The following is a 21,703-nucleotide window of genomic DNA, read 5'->3' on the forward strand; positions in this document are numbered from 1 at the left end:
CGTGGAAGATTTTCCATGCAAACTCCCTTCTTTCTGTGCACAAAATTAGGAAACATGTAGCCTGCTAAAGTGTTAAGATGATATATCCAGTGAAAAGAGGTCATTTTTAAGGTCTCAAGGCAAGACTCTTTTTTTGGAATGTGATATAATATTGCTCTCATTCATCCAGACCCCTTTGATCTAGAATTTGTAACCTTTTAACAAAGATTGGGCTAAAGGTTGCTATTACATCTATGAAAATAATATCATAAGGAGTTTGATGACATTATTTACAAATAAGTTGCGGCTGCTTATTAATTGGGAAACTTGCAGACTGTCTCTTGAAAGGCCAATTTTATGGGCTTTGTTTGAAACTGCTAAAACCATTTCTGTAGATGCTTTCCCTCATTCCAAAAGCTCAGCAATTCAAATGGGTTTTTTTTCTAAATTAGCCCCAGTTAAGAAGGCTTTTACCTACCTGATTATGCAGTGTTGAGATTCTCTCAAATCAGTTTTTAATGACAAATTTTGAATTCTAGGAGCGACTCTAATGAAAATTCCATTTAACATTCAGCTCCCAAAGTGACTCTAAAAACCCAATGTACCTTGCAGAGGACTTGATGCTCACTGCTGCTGTTTGCTGTTTAGTCATTCAGTTGTGTCTGACTCTTTGTGACCCCATGGACTGCAGCCTGCCAGGCTTCTCTGTCTATGGAATTTTCCAGGCAAGAATTCCGGAGTGGGTTGCCATGCCCTTCTCCAGGGAATCTTCCCTGACCCAGGGTTGGAACCCATGTCTCTTATGTCACCTGGGAAACCCAAGGGCAGTTACACAGATCACTTAACATAAGGACAGAGCATCTTGGAAAAAAAGCAAAAGAGATGTTCAAATGAAACAGGGCTTTTAAAAGTGGCCAAAAATGAAAAAAGTTGCACTTCAAATCTTGTTTATTCAAACCTATAATTTACAAGTATTTCTACCCACTACTCACAGTGTGCCGAGGGACTCTTTTCTTCCTGTTTTTGCCTGGAAGACAGTGGAAATCTTCCAGATCAGATGTTCCGTCCATTGGGATAGGCCAGTTTTCATGCATCTTTTGTAGAAAGAAAGTTTATGCTCCTACAATAAATCACTTTTTAGCGCTGATTACGGCATCATCTGGACCACTAAGAAATGGATTCAGTTCTTCTCAAAATGCAGAGAAACGTGTCTAATGTCAATTTATAAAAGCAAAACCTCTGCTCACCAGCAACTCATCAGTGAAAGATATGTCCTTACTCTGTCCCTGAGACATCTCTTTTGTCTCAAAAAGATTTTTTTATAAGTAAATATTTTCTATCCAAGTTCACTCGCAAAAGTTGATGTTTCTCCCTTTTTAAAATTAAGGAACCTACCATCTTGGACATTTATTCAAATGAAGTGTTCCTTCATCATGTGTCAAAATTTGCTTCTATCATGCCTCAGGGGAAGCCTGAGCCTTAAAAAGGATCTGGTCCATGAAGTGCCCAAGAAGAAGCAGCGAGATGAGCCACAGAAAAAATGGCACTAAGAATGGCACAGCGTGCTACCTCAACTTTTTTTTTTTTTTTTCAAAATAAGCCATGCATCAGTTATTTCATTCATTCCTTCTAAAGGTTCCCAGAGAAGCCTTTTTGGAAAAATGCTCATTACGTCTGCTTCTGGTTCATCACCTCGTCCCCTCCCTGCTCCTGTCTGACTCCTCCGTGGGCCCTGCCCCAGGACACGAGCCAGTGTGAGCAGATGAGGGAGGAAGGGTCTCCTGACTTCAGGGGAACAGTCTCCCAACTTCAGAGCAGCGGTCAGCATGCTCGTGGAGGCCCCGGCCTTCAGTGTTGCCACCTCTAGGGAAACCAGAAGGAGGATGCCAGCCAGTGGCCCTCCTCCCTGCCTATGACATCTGACTTCTTGCTAGCATCTCTGTTTCTTCTGCCTTTCAAGTGAGTGCAACCCTCGAAGGGTAGTGGTGGGGGGTGGAGGGAGGAGTACAGGGTGGAGGGGGCAGGCGGGGAAGCTTGTTTCCCTCTGCAGGCCCTGACGTCCAAGCCTGGCAGGACAGCCCACCATGGACACCCAGGAAACACATGTCAGCCGCTGCCCCATGTGTGCTTTCGGGACTCTTATGACAGTTTGTCAACGTCATTCAAACTAATGGGCTCAGTGTTTAAGGATGCAGAGCCAAATATAATACGACAGCTCTTCTGTTAGGACTTGAGTAACAGAAGTGACCAGGGATGAGCACACGCGCCCTGACGCTGAGTCCCTGAGTCTCAGTCCGCCATTCCTCCAGGTTACTCTGCTTTGCCCGATGGAAAACCCTTCCTCAGACCTTTTCCTTGTAAAGAAGAGTTCCTGAGTCTGAGTGAGGAATATGCAGATGGTATAGGTACATAATCAAAGCCAGGGCCGGTTAAATGGGATAATTAAAATTTGGGCTTAATCCTGGTGGATCAGCTGGTAAAGAATCTGCCTGCAATGCAGGAGACCTGGGTTCGATCCCTGGGTTGGGAAGATCCCCTGGAGAAGGGAATGGCTACCCACTCCAGTGTTCTGGCCTGGAGAATTCCACGCACTGGATAGTCCTTGGGGTCGCAAAGAGTCGGACACAACTGAGCGACTTTCACTAGATCAGCTGGCATCTAAGTCCAATTTATGCAACGAAGTTGGAGGTTCCTTTAAGCTTTAACAGGCAACGTCCTTTAAAACCTGTTGTGCCTTGCTAATATATACTAAAACATACAACGATGTGGTTTTTTGAGAGTGGGTGAGAAAGGACAGTTTATAGTATGTTCATCTAAAACATTTAAATAATACAGTAAAACTGGACTAAGTTTATATCATATGAGCAGTTAAATAAGTAAGACTTGCAGTCCAATTCCCAGGTTCCAGTTCCAGCGTGTACTTGCCATGTGATTTGGGGCAAGTGATTGAACCTGTCTGAGGCTTAGTTTTTTAATCCCCGCAGTGGAGATATTAAGAGTACCGACCTCAGAAGGTTGTGGGAGAGACAGAGGCCGTGGCACTTGTCTGCAGCACTCTGCACCGCGCCACTCACAAGGAGTGCTTTCTGCTGTTATGACTTGAGTACCATGTCCAGAAAGGGTTCTCATGTGACACCGCCTTGAGGGTGTTACATAAGTCACCTAGGCTGGAACCGCCTTCTTTCCTCAGGTGGCCCTCTCCTGTGCCTTGAGAGGAAGAAACACTGAACTTTAGGGCAAGTGTCTGTAGACCCTGGAGAAACAGGGTGCTAGAAAAGGAGAAGTCAATGCCTCGAGCTTTGGGGAAAATTTGGTAAAGAATTTGGAATTTTCTCCTCCCCAGTGACTGTTGTTTTAAGGGCTATCTGAGCTGGTCACGGCCATCTCAAGAGTCAAAAACCAGAATTAAACTAAATCTCTAAAGGCAGTTAACACGTGCATTTAAATACTAGATAATTATATTACTAATTCACAGAGTATCACAAGTATCTAGCTTTTTTGTTCTCCAGTATAAAGAGCAAACCTCTTCAAAGCTTGGCTCAGACGGTAAAGAATCTGCCTACAAGGCAGAAGACCCAAGTTCAATCCCTGAGTGGGGAAGATCCCCTGCGTGGGGAAGATCCCCTGCAGAAGGGCATGGCAACCCACTCCAGTGTTCTTGCCTGGAGAATCCTGTGGACAGAGGAGCTTGGTGGGCTACAGTCCCTGTGGTGGCAAAGAAACAGACACGATTGAGAAACTTTGACACTGTGGCATTCTATAAAATGAAATAATATAATTTATTTATATGATTCACTGTTTGCAAAACATAAGTGTGAACACCAATTTTCCCGTTAGCTTTGAGTAAATGCCAAAAAGATGATGACTCCATAGCTTCTGACCTCTCCCTCTCCTCAGATTGAGACCTACTTAGATTCACTTTGGCTCAGCTGCCTGTACTGGAACAGGTAGAGCTACAGGCCTGTGTACAGGTGAGGTCCAAAACCAGCCACCGTGGTAGGAAGATGCAAAATGCTGGCGGGCCTTTATTTCTAGACAATCTGAAATGGCTGTCTTGGGTCTTTCTTTTTCATGTAGGGTTTCTTTAGAAGAACCATTCAGAAAAATCTCCATCCATCCTATTCCTGTAAATATGAAGGAAAGTGTGTCATAGACAAAGTTACAAGAAATCAGTGCCAGGAATGTCGCTTTAAAAAATGCATCTACGTTGGCATGGCAACAGATTGTAAGTAACAATTTGCTTCCTTTGCTTCATATTCAGGGAGTGGCGACTGGGGAAAGCGTGGCTCAAGGACAACAACCAGGCAGGAAAGAAAGCAGGAATGCTGTGGACAGGGGGCAAGCACCCAGCCCTTTCAGGGACCCTCACTCCCACCCATGGCTGGTCGGTTTCCATCCGACCTTCGCCATCAGCGCCTGACTCCAGAGGCATCCGGATGATGGCTGAGGGACAGACGTTAAACTGTCCCCATCACGCTTGCAGGACAGGCAGCCACACTCTGTTTGCACAGAGGTTACACATGAGGGGTCTTTCCACCCACCTTGATGAGGTGTAATTTTCCACACAGCATTCATGTGGTCAGAACCGCATGGACTAATTCTCTTTTTTTTTCAAAAGCAGAGACAGGAATTTATTCTGTGGGCATTTTTGGAGTCGGGGCACTGGCAGAAAACATCGTGTTCAGAAATTTCTAAAGAATGTGAACTTGAGTCCTATTGCATGACTCGTCCTGCCGTTGGCTTTTTGCTGTTGTTGGTATATTTTTAGCCCATAAAAACATTCCAAGCTGAAGTCATCCTCCCCAGTTTTCAAAGTGCCACAGCATATGGCAGTGAGATTAGCCGTCGGGGTCTCTTCTCCACACTGTGCAAGGGATTTACACCAGTCACTTTAATTAATCTAATCATGAAATAAGAATCGTGCCATTCAGAATGTGTGCCCTCCCTTTTGCTAGGTATCTGGGTTACTAGTTTCTTCTGGCATAAATTTTTTGCACATTGATGAAGGATTTCAACTTTTAGTTTAAAGAAAAGAGGAAGGAAAAAAGAATGCAGTGAGGACCTCATGAAGAGGAAAGAGTCACAGCCACATTTATGTGATAAACAGAGTTCTCTAAGAACAACAGCAAAAATCTCTGGAACGTCCTTGGTTTGCCCATTAAAGAAGACAGAAGGGGAATCTTTTATATAGAAAAAAAGGAGGAGGGTTGTGTCAGGGCGTGAGGCTGGAAACCATGGGTTAATCCCCACCTCTGGCTGAGTTCTTTGTCTCAGAAAGGCTTTTACCGGTTGCCAACAAAATGTCTGCTAAGGTTCTGTGGAGAGAAGGGACCTGCTGAATGTCCGTTGCATTGTTTTATTGGAAGTTAAAGATGCGAAAGTTGATGAGCTTTAAAAACTCAGTGTTAATCCACACTAGGTGGAAATTCATTTGAGTGCAACTTGCTTGCGTGTGAGGCATTCATTATAAGAGCTCAGGTTTTATAATCAGAAAAACTGTTGGCGTCCTGGGCCTGCCACTTACTAGCTGTGTGCCCACTGACTTAACTTCAGGTTTCCCTTATGTGAAGTCATCGCTGATCTTAGGATTCAACTAGAATAATACACGTCCAATTTGCCACGGTCCCTGACACCAGGGAAGCATTTGGGGGGTGGGGTTATAAGCACAGCCCTCTCCTTGCCTCCTTTTACTGGGTGAACCATGCTGACTTCACGGGGCTCACCCAGCCCGCCCACATTTCTAAGTGCCCCCCTCACTGTAAAGATCCAACCATGTCTCCACGATCAGGGTCTCATTCTGTTTATGGATTCACCAGGCACTTTTGGTTCCCTTCCTCTGCTATGCCTGCTTTTTTTTTTTTTTTTTTCTTTTCCTAGCAGGTCACACCTTCCTCAGGAAATGGCCCTAGGACAATGATGTTCTAGGACTGCAGTCAGAGGTCCTGGGTCTTAGCTTGGTCCTGCCATTAACTTGCTGTGTGACTTTTGGGAAGTCATGATCGCCTTCTTCCTTCTCTGTGAAAGAGGGAGTTGGAGTAGATCAGAGCTGAGATCCAGCACTGGTAAAACACTATGACTCTGTAGTATGAGCCCTGAGCCTTTCCGTGCCACTGAGAGCTACTAAGCATCTGGTGAAATGCTTTCCTTTTGGAAATTAACCACAGAAGTATAGGTTGCTCTTACCTGCACTTCTGATTTACCTTTTGCGTATCAGGGGTCCTCAACCTCTGGCCCTGAACTGGTACCACCTGTCAGACCAGCAGGAGCGTTAGATTAGAAATGACATGTGCAATAAATGCAATGTGTGTGAATCATCCCCAAATCACCCCCCAACCTGCAGTCCACAGGGAAAAAAAGAAAGTGTCTTCCACAAAGTAAGTCTCTGGTGCCAAAAAGGTTGGGGACCACGGATAAATGATACAATTCATGGCTCTATTTACTGAGCACGTGTCCAGCATCATCATACTGATACCCTGAAAAGTAGGTCTTATTGATCCTATTTTATACTGGAAAAATCAAAAGCTCAGAGACCCTCAGTAAGCTGGTCACACAGCTAGAATGTGGTAGTCTCAGGATTCAAGCCCCAGTCTTTCTAGATTCCAAAGCCTGGGCTCTTTAATCACTTTGAGGGTTGACCAGGAATACAGCAATGCAAAGAAAGTATCTGTGAGGGCTGAGCTTGGCCTAGCCAAGCTCCTAGCCACTCCAATCAGCCTTGAGTAAACAAATGAAGAGCAAGACTCCTTTTCCCTCTGAGAAAGGGATACCAGCCTCTGTTTACTGCTCCAGAATTTTTTTAACCTGAAGTCCTTACTAAGAACCGTTTGGGGAGGCTAGGGCTGAGGGGAAGAACAGACACCTTAAGAGTGAACTCAGATGACTGGCTAGACAGACCCACCTATGACCCTCTAGGTGGGATGGGCTTTACCTGGCTCTGCTTCGTTCTTATTTAGGGTCACCCTCTGTGGAGCTAAGATGCCCGGTGTCCAAGTGTGTCTCCCCCACCCACCTTCGTTTTGGAAAGCTTGCTAGGCTTTGGGGAATTGGTGCTGGGGCTTGTGGTGGACAATGGCTAGCCGGTGGCAGTTTGCCCTGAAGGAGAAAGGACTCGAGGTGACCCCCTCTGAGCCGCTCAAGCCCCGCCCTGGTCTGCCAGCTGTCTGGAGAGCATCTGCTCTGTGTCCCTCTCCCCCCGCAGTGGTCCTAGACGACAGCAAGCGTCTGGCCAAGAGGAAGCTCATCGAGGAGAACCGGGAGAAGAGGCGGCGGGAGGAGCTGCAGAGATCCATGGGGCACAAGCCAGAGCCCACTGACCAGGAATGGGAGCTCATCAAGACCGTCACCGAGGCCCACGTGGCCACCAACGCCCAGGGCAGCCACTGGAAGCAGAAGCGGAAGTTCCTGGTAAGACCCCGCCCCTTCCGCTTCCGCTTCCGCTTCCGCTTCTGTTTGCCTCTGTGCCCTGGGTGCTCAGAACCTGGGATGGTGGTGTCTCCCGCCTGTTATTGATGGGAGTGCAGGGCCAGTCTTCTGCATGTGAGTCACTGAATTCTAATGCAGTTAGCTCTTTGCTTCTACTGTGAAGTACGCCAGCCCTGGGTCAACTGATTAGCAAAATTCTTTACCTGCCAGCTCTCCCTTTTTATACTCAGGTCTTCCCTCAGATGCCCATTTATATACATATTTCATCCCCTAAACTCACTCCAAAATATCCCGTTTAGAATCACCCCTATAAAGAAGTGACCCATATATTGAATGTATTTTTACATCAATGGAAGTCAAAACGTTGAGTTTTAAATGCTGTCAGGTCCAGGGGGACGATGAGAATCTGGAGTAGGGTTGGGGGAGGGGAGTGTAAAGAAAAACAGGCCTTTCCAGACCCTTGGAATATCCATGTTTGACATTTTTATAAAACTAGGCATTTTATGGTGGTCCAGGGCTTAGGACTTGGGCTTTCAATGCAGGGAATGCAGTTCAGTCCCTGGTCAGGGAGCTGGGATCCCACATGCCTTGTGGCCAGAACATCAAAACATAAAATGGAAGGAAAAATGTAACAAATTCAATAAAGACTTTAAAAATGGCCCATGTCAAAAAACAAACGAACGAAAACTAACCATTGTGAAAGGCCTTCCTATCCATTGCTTCTTTGGACTTCACGACACTTTGGGTTAGGTAGGCTGGAATCACCATCCTCGCTTTACAGGTATGCAAACCAAGCCCCAGGCCTTCCAGTGTCCCACCTGAGGTTTGCCCAACATAAAGTGGCCAAACAGCCAACTTGGGTTTTTGGCCCAAGTCTTCAGCCAAGATAGCATGATTTTAATGATTAAAACAGCCACATCCATACCTTTAACTCAAAGGCTTGTAATGCTTTTCTCAATCGTCTATAGAAAGAACCAGGAAAGGCATTGCACAGAATGATTTGCCAGTAGACTTTCTTCAGGCTGTAAGGTTACCCAGGCGCAAGGTTCTGTTCAGGACGTTGATGTTTACAGAGCCACTGCTTTACCCACCTGTCTCCCCCCCCGTCATGGAGCTGACGTGAAGTGTATATTTTTTAGATCCTTGATATGTTCAAGGAACTGTCCCGCTTGGTCCAAATGCAAATAACTGTTTCTCCAGGATATTTTTTCCTCGAGGGATGCTGGGGGAGACAGAACGCCTCCATCATCCCGTCTGTCTCTACAGTGAGCTTTGTTTCTGTCAGCCAGTCCCCTTCTGTGCCTGGGCCACCCCCGATCTCCTTGGGGGAAGGACAGGGTTCCATTCAGCTCTGTCACCTTCAGTGTCTGTCACATGTGTGGTTGAAGCTGACGGTAGCTTTTCCCTAAGGTGACTGCCAATCAATTCTTTTCTCCCTTTCTTCACCAAGGAGTGGTAGCATCTAGTCCTCTCTTCCCTTGAATCTGGGCTGGGCTGTGATTCCTTGAAGCGACGGATTTGGGCAGAGTGACTCCTAAGGCTGGGTCATAAGAAGCCTTGCAGTTTCCAGTTGGTTATTTTGGAGAGGGATGCCATGTGGTCTCTGAGGGAAGCCAACTGCCCTAACAAACTAAAAGAGTGAGAGTTCCCCTGCCTTGAGACCGCCATGCTGGGAGGAAGCCCCAGGCAGCCATGTGGAGAGACTTCCTACCCGCCCAGGCACCAGTGGTGTGACTGGAGTCATCTACAGATGACACCAGTCTCTGCTGAGATTTCATGAGGGACCCCTGAAGAACCACCCAGAACTCTGAGACTCAGTGAAAATGTATTGTTTTAAATGAAAAAGTAGTGTTTCGGGTTTGGGGAGAGTTTGTTATGCAGCAGTAGATAACCAGAACTGAGCGCAATAAATATCTGTGAAATGGATCATCGAGTTCCATGGATCCACCCTCAGAGACACCACAGCTAAGCCCGCCGTCTCAGCCACTGGACACACTTACACATGCTCCCTGCAGCTGGGTGGTTGTGACTGAGTGTTTATGCTCAGGATTAAAAGTGACTCTTGGGGGTTGTGAATTATTCCTGCAAGGCTGTTAAAAATCCTTCATTAAAGACAGCTTTGCTTCATAAGTATCCATGTACGGAACTGGCTTCTATACACGAGGACTTGCATCTCCTGTGTGGCCAATACCACTTTTTTTGCTTACAACACCACTACATATATTATTTCATTCATTTTTATGTGATGATGGCCCATCTTGTCTGGAAAAATATTTGAAGAGGCCAGTACTTTGGCCACCTCATGCGAAGAGTTGACTATTTGGAAAAGACTCTGCTGCTGGGAGGGATTGGGGGCAGGAGGAGAAGGGGAAGACAGAGGATGAGATAGCTGGATGGCATCACCGACTCGATGGACATGAGGCTGAGTGAGCTCCGGGAGTCAGTGATGGACAGGGAGGCCTGGCATGCTGTGATTCATGGGGTTATTAAAATAATATTTTATTTTTATTTCTTACAAAGATCACCTTATGTATGTGTGTATCCAACTCTCTACGTTTTTACCATCTTCCTTTTATTAGTTGATCTTTGTGAGAGAGTTATAAAGCAGACACGCAGGTGAGCCCGGCCACATTTCAGAGTGGCAGGGATCAGAAAGGCCAGCAAGGTGGTCTGCAGGGTGGCAGGCTGCTGTGTGCATCGGAATAATCACCCCCAGACTTCCTGATGTACCTTTTCCCTTGTTGTTGTTGTTCAGTCACCCAGTCGTGTCCAACTCTTTGTGACCCCATGGACTGCAGCACGCCAGGCTTCCCTATCCATCACTCTCTCCCAGAGTTTACTCAAACTCATGTCTATCAAGTCGGTGATGCCATCCAACCATCTCATCCTCTGTCATCCCCTTCTCCTCCTGCCTTCAATCTTTCCCAGCATCAGGGTCTTTTCAAATGAGTCAGGGGACTCTCAAGAGTCTTCTCTAGTACCACAATTTAAAAACATCAATTCTACAGCACTCAGCCTTCTTTATGGTCCAACTTTCACATCCATACATGACTACTGGAAACACCACAGCTTTGACTGTATGGACCTTTGTCAGCAAAGTGGTGTCTCTGATTTTTAATGCACAATCTAGGTTTGTTGTAGCTTTTCTTCCCAGGAGCAAGCGTCTTTGAATTTCATGGCTGCAGTCACTGTCCACAGTAGTTTTGGAGCCCAAGAAAATAAAGCCTGTGACTCTTTCCATTTTTTCCCCATCTCTTTGCCATAAAGTGATGGGACCGGATGCCATGATCTTCATCTTCTGAATGTTGAGTTTTAAGTCAGCTTTTTCACTTTCCTTTTTCACCCTCATCAAAAGATTCTTTAGTCCCTCTTTGCTTTCTGCCATCAGGGAAGTCCTTGTCCCTTAACTCAGTATAAGAGAGAGATAGAGACAGGAGAGAGAGGGAAGCCCTACCTGTGATTATCCCATCAATTCCATTTGCATCCGGAGAACCAGCAGCCTTCCATGGGCTTGCTATGCTGACAGTTGCCCCAAAACATAGTCACTGATATGAAACAAGACAGAAACCAGCTTTCTTTCCCATCCACTTGCTGTCCCCCAAAAGTAGAAAAAACAAAAGAACCTCCTGGAGAATCCAAAATAGGTCACTGCTGTCATAGTTTGCTATGTAGTAGATTGGAAAATCCCATGGACGGAGGAGCCTGGTGGGCTGCAGTCCATGGGGTTGCTAGGAGTCAGACACGACTGAGCAAATTCACTTTCACTTTTCATTTTCATGCACTGGAGAAAGAAATGGCAACCCACTCCAGTGTTCTTGTCTGGAGAATCCCAGGGACGGGGAGCCTGGTGGGCTGCCATCTATGGGGTCGCACAGAGTCGGACACGACTGAAGTGACCTAGCAGCAGCAGCAAATTGAAAAATCCCCCCGCCCTCGACCCCAGTCTGTACATCTCCAGTCACACCTTTGGACGGCCTGGGCCACCCCTCTGACCTGGTCCCGTGGCGGTAGGAGAGTGAAAGAACCATCCTTGCTTGTCTTTGTGCTAAAAGGAGGCGAGAGCAGCAACAGGGGCGACGGGGGAAGCCAAGCAGGAAGTGGGTCCCCAGGGTTGGGCGTGGTCACTGCTCGCCCACTGCTGCTCAGCGCCCAGGCTCAGGCCAGCGGCACCCGTGCCCTGGGGAGCCGGTGGAAAGGCAGATTCTCTAACAGGTACCTATTGAGTCGGCAATTCTGTGGGTCACTCAGAGGCACAGTCAAGTCTGGGGCCTGTAGAGGCAGATGCAGTCTGTCCCCAGCGGTGGCCTCAGCAGCCACTCTGCGGTGAGGGGTGGGACTTGCTGGACTGGCTCCCGGAGCCCGTACCTCCTGACCTGTCTGCCCTCTTCCCGCCTCCCAGCCTGGCCGCCTCGCCCCTGCATGTCCACCGCGACTCTGGGCAAAGGACACCACCGTCAGGCAGTGTTGGCTCCTCTGACCCCAGGCACGGCCTCCTGGAAGAGCAGGGACCAGTCCTGGCCTCGGAACGGTCCTGAACCTCCCTGGGCACTCCTTCGCTCACCTGTCCATCAGGGACTGGGTGAGGACCACCCAAGACAGTCATTACCATGGCAAAGACCAGAAAGGGCAGCGGGGAGGACTGTTGCTGGCAGGGAGCACCAGTGAGCACAGGAGATACAAGGAGAGGCCACAGCCTGTTGCGGTCCAAGCTGAGGAGCTAGCTTCGGGCTGGCCTCTGGAGGGCAGACTGGGACCCAAGCAAAAGGCATCGCAAGCAAGAGTGAATCCTTGGGTCCTGTGTGCGGGGCTCCCCCTCCCCTCCCACCGCCCACAGGAGGACACCCACAGAGTGTGCCCTGCTCTGAACACGGCACCCAGAGCCACAGACGTAGGTCCCCTTCATGCACTCAGAAACAGAGCGAGATTCTTGTTTCTCCTCCTCCCTCTTTCTCTCAGTGTCTTTCCACAGCGACAGCCCTGTGACCGTGATCACTGGGGGCCTTTGAAAGCGACGACCAAGAACATATATCTTTGCTCAGAGAACTCAAGGTCTTGGAAACTGTACGGTCTCTCACGGAATGACGTGGAAACCGTACAGTATATGTCAGTTCAGGAGAGATTTCCTGCTGCGGGAGAACCGTGATCAATGACCTGTTCGGTGTCTTCATTTAAATCCTCCTTGTCTCTCCTCCTCAGCCCGAAGACATCGGACAGGCACCGATAGTAAACGCCCCAGAAGGTGGAAAGGTCGACTTAGAAGCCTTCAGCCATTTTACAAAAATCATCACACCAGCAATTACCAGAGTGGTGGATTTTGCCAAAAAGTTGCCTATGTTTTGTGAGGTGAGGAGATTGCTTTTCCTTCTTTGTTCATATTCATGATTAGTTCCATTGAGTTCCTGAGTATTATGTGTAATTTAATTGTAATCAGTTGGGACTTATAAAAAGTCATATGAAAACCACAGCAGCACGAAATGACAAGCCACTGTCCCGCCTGTTTCCCCGCCTCCTCTGTTGGTCATCATCCATCAGCTTATCCATGTGAGGCTGATAAGGGGCCTCCCCACTGCCTGACTCCAGGCCCAGGAGAACCAGACAGTCTCACCTCCTCTCAGTTGGCATTGTGATGTCCTGGTTGCTGTGCTCAAGCCCGCCTCATGAAATCCAGTCTCTAACAGATTGGCAGGATAGCTTTTGTTAAGCCCACTTTACAGATGGGGAAAATTAAGATCAAAGAGATGAAGTCTACCTGTGTGGCACGGGGCCACTGTTCTTTGAGTCTCTGTCTGTATTATTTCCACTTTATATCCCAGCAGGCTGGCTTTGTGGTGGTTTCTTCATCCTCAAGAATAAGTGAAATGGGGTGGGGTGAGGTGAGGGGTGTCCCTGGCAGTCCAGTGGTGAGATTCGGCACGTCCCCTGCAGGGGGCATAGGTTTGAGCCCAGGTCAGGGAACTAAGATCCCACCTGGGATTCTCCAGGCAAGAATACTGCAGTGGGTTGCCATTTCCTCCTCCAGGGGATCTTCCAGACCCAGAGATTAAACCCGTGTCTCTTGCGTCTCCTGCATTGGCAGGTGGGTTCTTTACCACTGAGCCACCTGGGAAGGCCCATTCTAAAGAACAGATCTCCCATAATTTAGGTTATCTGCCTTTACGGGATATCTGATTTTTAATAATATAAATATTCTGCAACGAGCGTTCTGGTGCCTAAGCCCTGTTCACAGAACAGCCTGTTTCCTGGTGCAAATCCCAGAAGTGGAATTTAAGGACCTAAGCTGCTCGTCTGAGGACTTTCCATGCGTTGCCAAATTGCCCTCTAGAAAGTGTGTCTACAGTCCCGTCTGTGCCAAGGACGCCTTTCCTCTCACTCCCGGTGTCAGCTCTTGATTTTGGTGCTGGGTTGAATCTGTTTTCCCAAACCTCTCTTAGTCCTCTGTCTCTGGGCTGTGTCCTCTTTCCTCAGTCCTTGGCGTCTGAGAAAAAACTGGAGTTGGCTACTCCTACAAGGCAAGCTAGCCCATCAGTCCTGTGTTCCCCTTGGAATACCTACCAAAAAAGTTTTCCAGAAAATGTAAAGCTTAAGGCCACCAGCCACTGAGAGCTATGTAGTGAATGAAGGAAAAGAAGCCATTGCCACCAGCAACAGACACACCGTGCTCTGTGTCCTTGGCAAGGGTGAGAGCTCAGCCTGGAACTTTCCAGGCCCGAGTGTGGCACGCTTCTCCCGTCAAGCTTCCCTCGGGAGTTTAAGCCTGCTTCAAAGTCGTGATTCCACCTCTCTTTCAAGCTTGATATTTTGTAGTCTCCAAATTGAAAAAAAGGGAGGGGAGACCATTTTGACAGCAGCGGTACATATGTTTCTGGTGCTTGTGGTCTCCTGAGGGCCTTTACCCTTTGACACTATCTTTTTTTTTTAATCTTTTGGTGGTGCTGTGTGGCATGTGGGATCTTAGTTCCCCACCAGGGATCAAACCCAAGCCCTCTGTAAACACTGAACCACCAGTGAAGTCCCTTTTGACACTCTGGAACCCCAAAGAGGGCTGTGAAGGGCACGGGCCGTGAGCTACCTGTGGAGTGGGCTCCAGATCCCAGGTGGGCCCCAGAACCGGAAGTTTCTGCCACAGGTAGTTTGATGCAGCTGCTGTTCAAATCAAACTCAGGATAACTTTCTGCTGAGACCCATGCCAGGCCACCAACCAAGGGTTTCGAAAGCTCTGAAATGGCTGCTGGCAGAGCTGCCAAGAGCACGTCAGAACCGTTTCTTGAGCGCAGGGCACGGGCACTCCTGCCAGTCTGTGGGCGCCCCCACCTCTCCCCCGGGCGGGCCCCCTGGGACCTCCCCACAGTGGAGGGTTCTTGGGTGACTTAGAGACTGTCTGCCCACATGTGGAAACAAAGCTCACTGTAAACCCCTCTTTAAAGAACAGGCATCTGGCCTAGTTTTTAAACCACTGGAGACCCTTGACAAATCTTTACTCTGCTTTTACTTACATGTGAACTCACAAATAGGAACTTTTCAAGAGAAAACTTCTACTTCATCTATCATCAGACTTGGCTATAAAGATGGGGCCTGCCCAAGTCTATATACTCTAAAAACAACTAAAATCAATGGTTTTATCAGACTAGTCATTTCTCTTTGCCACTCTATGTCCATGGTTCTCAAGAGCGGGTCTCTGAACCAGGTGCAGGGGCATCACCTGGGAACTTGGGCACATACAGACCCTCAGAGGCGGGGCTGCAATGTGCGTTCATCAAGCCGTAGGTGTCGGTGAGCGGGCTGCAGACAGGACCTCTGCCCTAGGCAGTGAAGCCAGCGCTCACCCACTCCAGCCAGCTTTCCGATTGCCTGTGGAGGCGCCAGCCAAGTTCCTGTCTCCTGTTCCCCACCAGGCCCTGAGCCCAGGAATCCAAGATGTAATTGAGGAGTACAAATCAGAAACTAAATAAAAGCAAATCATAGTCATTTTGCTTAATGAGTAGAGGGGAGAATTCACATGAATGGATTCCAGAACCAAACACAAAATGCCTTTTATTATAGAGAAAAAGCAGAGCAATTTGAAATTAAACAGTAAGGCAGGTAGGCTGAGTTAGTAAAAAAAAAAAAAATATATATATATATATATATATATATATGAAATACTCTGTATTTTAAAGGTAATTCCAAATACTGCTTTGTCATATGTAGTCACCTGAACTGAAGTAGTTGTGTTGCCAAGATCATTTCTCAAAATAGAATTGGAACCTGCTTTAATAAAGAGAGAAACTATGTGTCATTTCATATTCATTCTTTACGGAAGCTTACACCCAAATCCCTTCAGAGAGGGAGCTCTCCAGAGCTGGCTTCCAACTCTCACCTCACCCACTCAGGGACCCCCTAGCATGTCTCTCAACCTCTCAGAGCCTGGATTTCCACACCTGTCAATAAAATTGGAATTAGAATATTTACCTCACTGCATCGTTGCAAACATTAAACAAGGTGATGCATGTCAATCTTAGCCCAATTCATCAAAAACACCCATTAATTAATAGTGTTTCAACCTCCTTTGATAATGGCATTTAATTAAACATTCTCCCCCTCCAAAAAATCAAACTCTAATTTTTTGGTATTTCTCTTCACAGAGTTTTTAAGTTTATTATTAATGTTATCAGTTCAGTTCAGTTGCTCAGTTGTGTCCAAATCTTTGTGACCCCATGGACTGCAGCATGCCAGGCTTCCCTGTCCATCACCAACTCTGTGGAGCTTGCCCAAACTCATGTCCATCGAGTCTGTGATGCCATCCAACCATCTCATCCTCTGCCATCCCCTTCTCCTCCTGCCTTCAATGTTTCCCAGCATCAGGGTCTTTTCAAATGAGTTAGTTCTTCACATCAGGTGGCCAAAGTATTGGAGTTTCAGCTTCAGCATCAGTCCTTCCAATGAATATTCAGGACTGATTTCCTTTAAGATGGACTGGTTTGATCTCCTGGCAGTCCAAGGGACTCTCAAGAGTCTTCTCCAACACCACAGTCCACAGCATCAATTCTTCGGTGCTCAGCTTTCTTTATGGTCCAACTCTCACATCCATACATGACTACTGGAAAAAAACATAGCTTTGACTATATGGACCTTTGTCGACAAAGTAACGTCTCTGCTTTTTAATATAATGTCTAGGTTGCTCATAGCTTTTCTTCCAAGGAGCAAGCATCTTTTAATTGCATGGCTGCAGTCACCATCTGCAGTGATTTGGGAGCCCCAAAAAATAGTCTGTCACTGTTTCCATTGTTTCCCCATCTATTTGCCATGAAGTGATGGGGCTGGATGCCGTGATCTTAGTTTTCTGAAAGCTGAGTTTTAAGCCAACTTTTTCACTCTCTTCTTTCACTTTCATCAAGAGGCTCTTTAGTTCTTCTTTGCTTTCTGCCATGAGGGTGGTATTATCTGCATATCTGAGGTTATTGATATTTCTCCCAGCAATCTTGATTCCAGCTTGTGCTTCATCCAGTCTGGCATTTCGCATGATGTACTCTGCATCTAAGTTAAATAAGCAGGGTGACAATAATGTTATCACGTTATCACAAATCTTAACAGGACACCCAAATGAGTTTAAAATGAGATTACAACACTGACAAAGAGATCCAGTGTGTGCAGTAATTCTGATGCTGGAGACTCTGAGAACATAATAACCCTAGGAGCCAGGAGGTCCGGATTCTGGGCTCACCTCTGCCTCTGATCCACTGGGTGACTCTGAGCAAAGTTGTGACATCTCTGGGCCTCAAAGGTCACATGTGTCTGTAACAGACCTTCTAGTCCTCTACCTTTTAAGAGATTCAAGGAGCAAACTTTCTTCAAAAAACAGAGCGGCACAGTTGCCAGCTAAACAGTGGGGTCGGCTCTTAGAGCTACCAGACCAAAACAGTGGTACATTTAGGAAGGTCTCAGTTGGTGGCTACTCCAGTATTCTTGGGCTTCCCTGGTGGCTCAGACAGTAAGGCATCTGCCTGCAGCGTGGGAGACCTGGGTTCTGGGTTGGTTGCACTTTCAATGCAGGGGGTGCCAGTTCAATCCCAGGTCAGGGACTTAAGATCCCACATGCCATGCAGTGCAGCCAAAAAAAAAAAAAAAACTGGTGAAGATGATGAACAGTGTGGGTGCTCAGTCGCTCCAGTTGTGTCCAACTCTGCGCCAACTCTCTGTGACCCCATGGACTAGACGGCCGGGCTCTTCTGTCCACAGGGATTCTTCAGGCAAGAATACTGGACTGGGTTGCCATGCCCTTCTCCAAAGGATCTTCCTGACCCAGGGATCGAACCCAAATCTCCTGTGTTGGCAGGCAGACTTTTTACCACGAGTGCCCTGGGAAGCCCAGGCTTAGAGTATGGGGAGTGGTTGTGGGAGTCTGCAGCCGCGAGCAGACAGGGCAGGGGCTGCTCCCGTTGCCCCTGGGGTCCTGCAGGCGGGTCCTAGCAGACGTCTGTGCCCTCGCTCCGTGCTGACGTGGGCTGCTTCTTTCCAGCTGCCATGTGAAGACCAGATCATCCTCCTTAAAGGCTGCTGCATGGAGATCATGTCCCTCCGTGCGGCCGTGCGCTACGACCCGGAGAGTGAGACTTTGACCCTGAACGGGGAGATGGCGGTGACGCGCGGCCAGCTGAAAAACGGGGGCCTCGGAGTAGTGTCCGACGCCATCTTCGACCTGGGGATGTCGCTGTCCTCTTTTAACCTGGACGACACTGAGGTCGCTCTCCTTCAGGCCGTCCTGCTGATGTCTTCAGGTGAGTGTGTCCAGACCGGCCCTGGCGCACGTTCAGAGCGCCTGGGGAAGCTTCCGGTCCCCGGCTTCCGGTTCGCATCCCGCTGCCCTCCGGCGGCGGGCGGTAGGTTTCCGGTCCCCGTCGGATCGCGTCCCGGCATCCTCCAGCGGCGGGCGGGGCTTTGCGGACTGCCGGGGAGCTGAGAAGCGGTGTCTGCCGGCTCCTCAGGTCTTGACAGGAGCCCCCGGAGCTCCTCTCCCAAGGCTCGGTGAAGCGGCTCCCTTCCACAGACACTCCTGGCCCGCCTCGGGGCAGCAGGCTCTTCTGGGTCCGCATGCTCTGCACTGCACCCACAGCGGTGGGGTCCCCCAGACCCGCCTCTGGTGTGGTGGGCAGGCTCTGTCTAGCGCGGCCTTCCCCGTCCTGCCCTCCCGATGCCTACGCCGTGTGCAGTCCCCTCCTGTCGGGAGCCCATGACTGCCCTTGTAGGATCCTGAGAATTCCACGTCCACCCGGTGACGGCCTTGTGTTCTGTGATACTCCGGCTTCTCTTGGGAGCGGACTTGCTCACAGGACAGGAAGCCGCTTCCAAGAAGGAGGAAGCGAGGCAGCCTCCAGCAGACAGCCAGGTCAAGGTCGGGGTGCTCCCTGCCAGTAGACTTCACTATCATTTCAGTCACTTGCGACCCCATGGACTGCAGCACGCCAGGCCACCCTGTCTATTGCCAACTCCTGGAGCTTGCTTAAACTCATGTCCATCGAGTCGGTGATGCCATCCAACCATCTCATCCTCTGTTCTCCCGTTCTTATCCTGCCTTCAATCTTTTCCAGCATCAGGGTCTTTTCCAATGCGTCAGTTCTTTGCATCAGGTGGCCAAAATATTGGAATTTCAGCTTCAGCATCAGTGGTTCCAATAAATATTCAGGACTGATTTCCTTTAGGATGGACTGGTTTGATCTCCTGTCGTCCAAGGGACTCTCAAGGCAAGCAAGCAAGCACTCACTCAGTCGTGTCCAACTCTTTGCAATCCCATAGACAGTAGTCTACCAGGCTTCTCTGTCCATGGGATTTTCCAGGCAAGAGTACTGGAGTGGGTTGCCATTTCCTTCTCCAGGGGATCTTCCCGACCCAGGGATCGAACCCAGGTTTTCTGCATTGCAGGCAGACGCTTTACCCTCTGAGCCACCAGGGGAACCCACGTATCCTTAAAAAATAATAATAAAACATGTAATTTATCTAAGGACTCCCTGTGTGACCCTGAGCAAAGCTTCCAGTGTCTCTGGTCTTCAGTGTCCTGTAAAATAAATAAACTGAGTAAGTGCAGAGTAATATGTTGACTTTCTGTTTGGATCAAAAGTTAAACGATCCTGTGGAGAATTTATCTAGCACATTCAGAGAGAGAGAAGATGGGGCGAGCCACAGAGCAGCAGCATCAACTATGAAGGAAATCACAAAATTAAAATGCAAAAATTGCAATCTGAGCTGGATGGGGGATGCCAAAAGCCGGATTATTTTGTCTAAGCTCAGAATGGTGGGCTGAGACATTAACCCTGATTGTTTCTTTCAAATTAAGCAGAACTCTATTTAGAGTTTTACTGATACAGATATTTCAATAACTAGACACTTGAAGCATGAATATATTTATTTGATCAAAGCCGCAAACAGGAGAACTGGGCAGGGAGGTAGTAGGGCTCCCCAGAGTTGTATGAGGAATTCATTCAGGTTTACAGATTTCGTGGGTTTTTTGTTTGTTTGTTTGTTTTTAGGTATAACTTACATAACATTGCATTAATTTCAGGTGTACAACATAATGATTGGATATTTGTATATTATTTTGAAATGATCATCAGTATTAGCTAACATATCTCCCCATATACAGCTGCACAATTTTTTCTTGTGATTAGGACTTTTAAGATTTACTGTCTTAGCAACTTTCAAATATGTAATACAGTATTATTAGCTAGTCACTATGCTGTTCACTACGTCTGCATGACTTACTGGTTTTATAACTCGAAGTCTGTATCCTTTGACCCCCTTCACCCATTTCACCCACCCAGACTCCCAGCCTCTGTCAACCACCAATCTGCTATGCATATGAGGTCGCTGGGATTTTGTTTGTTTTTGAGATTCTACCTATAAGTGAGATTATACAGTATTCATCTTTCTCTGACTTATTCACTTAGCATAGTGCCCTCAAGGTCCATCCATGTTGTTGCAAATGGCAAGATTTCATTCTTTGTAACTAAACAGCATGCCAGAAAGTGTGTGTGTGTGGGGGGGGGGGGTTGTGACAGCTTCTTTATCCATTCATCCATCAGTGGACACTTAGCTTGTTTCCATACCTTAACTATTATAAGAATGCTGCAGAGAACAGGGGGGTGAAGATATGTTTTTGATGTAGTGGTTTCATTTTCTTCAGATGAATACCCAGAAGTGGGATTGTTGGGTCATGTGGTAGTTCTATTTTAATTTTTTAAGGAATCTCTATACTGTTTTCCACAGTGGCTGTATCAACTTACATTCCCAAAAATAGTGCTCAAGGGTTTTCTTGTTACTTCTTTTCTTTTTGATGATAGCCATTCTGACAGGTGTGAGGTGATATCTAATTGTTTTGATTTGCATTTCCATTCATCTACATACCTGTTTTTATGCCAATACAATACTGTTTTGGTTGCTGTAACTTTGTAATGTAGTTTTAAATCAGAGAACGTGATGCCTCCAGCCCCGTTTTCTTTTCTCAAGATTCCTTTGGCTATTCAGGGTCTTTTATGGCTGAAAATACAAACTCTATCATTGTTTATTCTAGTTCTGTGAAAAATGCCATTGAAACTTTGATAGGGATTGCACTGAATCCACAGATGGCTTTGAGTAGTATGAACATTATAACAATATTAATTCTTCCAATCCATGGGCACGGGATATCTTTCCACTTACTGTGTTTTCCTCAGTTTCCTTCATCAGCGTCTTATTTTTCAGTGTAAGTCTTTCACGTCTTTAGTTGAATTAGTCCCTAGGTATTTTATTCTTTTTGATGCAACTGGGAATGTTATCAGCAAATAGTGACAGTTTTTACTTTTCCCTTTCCAACTTGGATGCCTTTTCTTTCTTTTTCTTGCCTAATTGCTCTGCATAGGACTTATAATGCTATGCTGAGTAAAAGCCACAAGAGTAGGCATCCTTGTCTTGTTCTCTGTCTTAAAAAATGTCTTCAGCTTTTCACCACTTAGTATGCTCTCAGCTGTGGACTTGTCATATATAGCTTTTACCATGTTGAGATACAGTCCCTCTGTATCCATTTTTGCAACCCAAGTCCTCACAGCCTAGATGTTCCCCAATCATCCGGCCTTCTCTTGACATCCTTTTATCAGTTTTTTTTAAACTGCCTTGAGTCTCCTATATATTGTGGGAAGACCAGTGGTTTTCCAAAATTTGGGAAGATTTTTCTGGGCTGTACATGATCATGATCTCCTCCAGCTCCATCTTCCCACCGTGACTCTTCTCTTCTCCACACAGGATGATGCTAGTGTCGTTCACATCCCCTTTTCATTATAACTTCCCAAGACACCAC

General features: G+C 47.3%; 2 protein-coding genes across 10 annotated transcripts in view; one reads left to right on the forward strand and one right to left on the reverse strand.

The window, feature by feature from the left end:
* Window positions 1–21,703, forward strand: part of THRB (thyroid hormone receptor beta) — a 437,396-nt gene that overhangs the window by 410,351 nt on the left and 5,342 nt on the right. For all 9 annotated transcript variants that reach the window (XM_027530213.1, XM_027530212.1, XM_027530210.1 and 6 more), the window contains 4 exons: window positions 4,057–4,204; window positions 7,178–7,383; window positions 12,598–12,744; window positions 17,897–18,155. In XM_027530213.1, the coding sequence (XP_027386014.1) occupies window positions 4,057–4,204; window positions 7,178–7,383; window positions 12,598–12,744; window positions 17,897–18,155 (760 nt within the window). The remainder of the gene's footprint in view (window positions 1–4,056; window positions 4,205–7,177; window positions 7,384–12,597; window positions 12,745–17,896; window positions 18,156–21,703) is intronic.
* The window catches only part of NR1D2 (nuclear receptor subfamily 1 group D member 2), a 138,593-nt gene continuing 120,624 nt past the window's right edge, over window positions 3,735–21,703 (reverse strand). The window contains exons 8-9 of the mRNA XM_027530208.1: window positions 6,180–6,227; window positions 3,735–4,103 (exon numbers count right to left, since the gene is read on the reverse strand). Of these exons, the coding sequence (XP_027386009.1) occupies window positions 6,190–6,227 (38 nt within the window). The 3' untranslated portion in view covers window positions 3,735–4,103; window positions 6,180–6,189. The remainder of the gene's footprint in view (window positions 4,104–6,179; window positions 6,228–21,703) is intronic.

This window comes from Bos indicus x Bos taurus, chromosome 27 (genome assembly GCF_003369695.1).
Source record: "Bos indicus x Bos taurus breed Angus x Brahman F1 hybrid chromosome 27, Bos_hybrid_MaternalHap_v2.0, whole genome shotgun sequence".
NCBI lineage: Eukaryota > Metazoa > Chordata > Mammalia > Artiodactyla > Bovidae > Bos > Bos indicus x Bos taurus.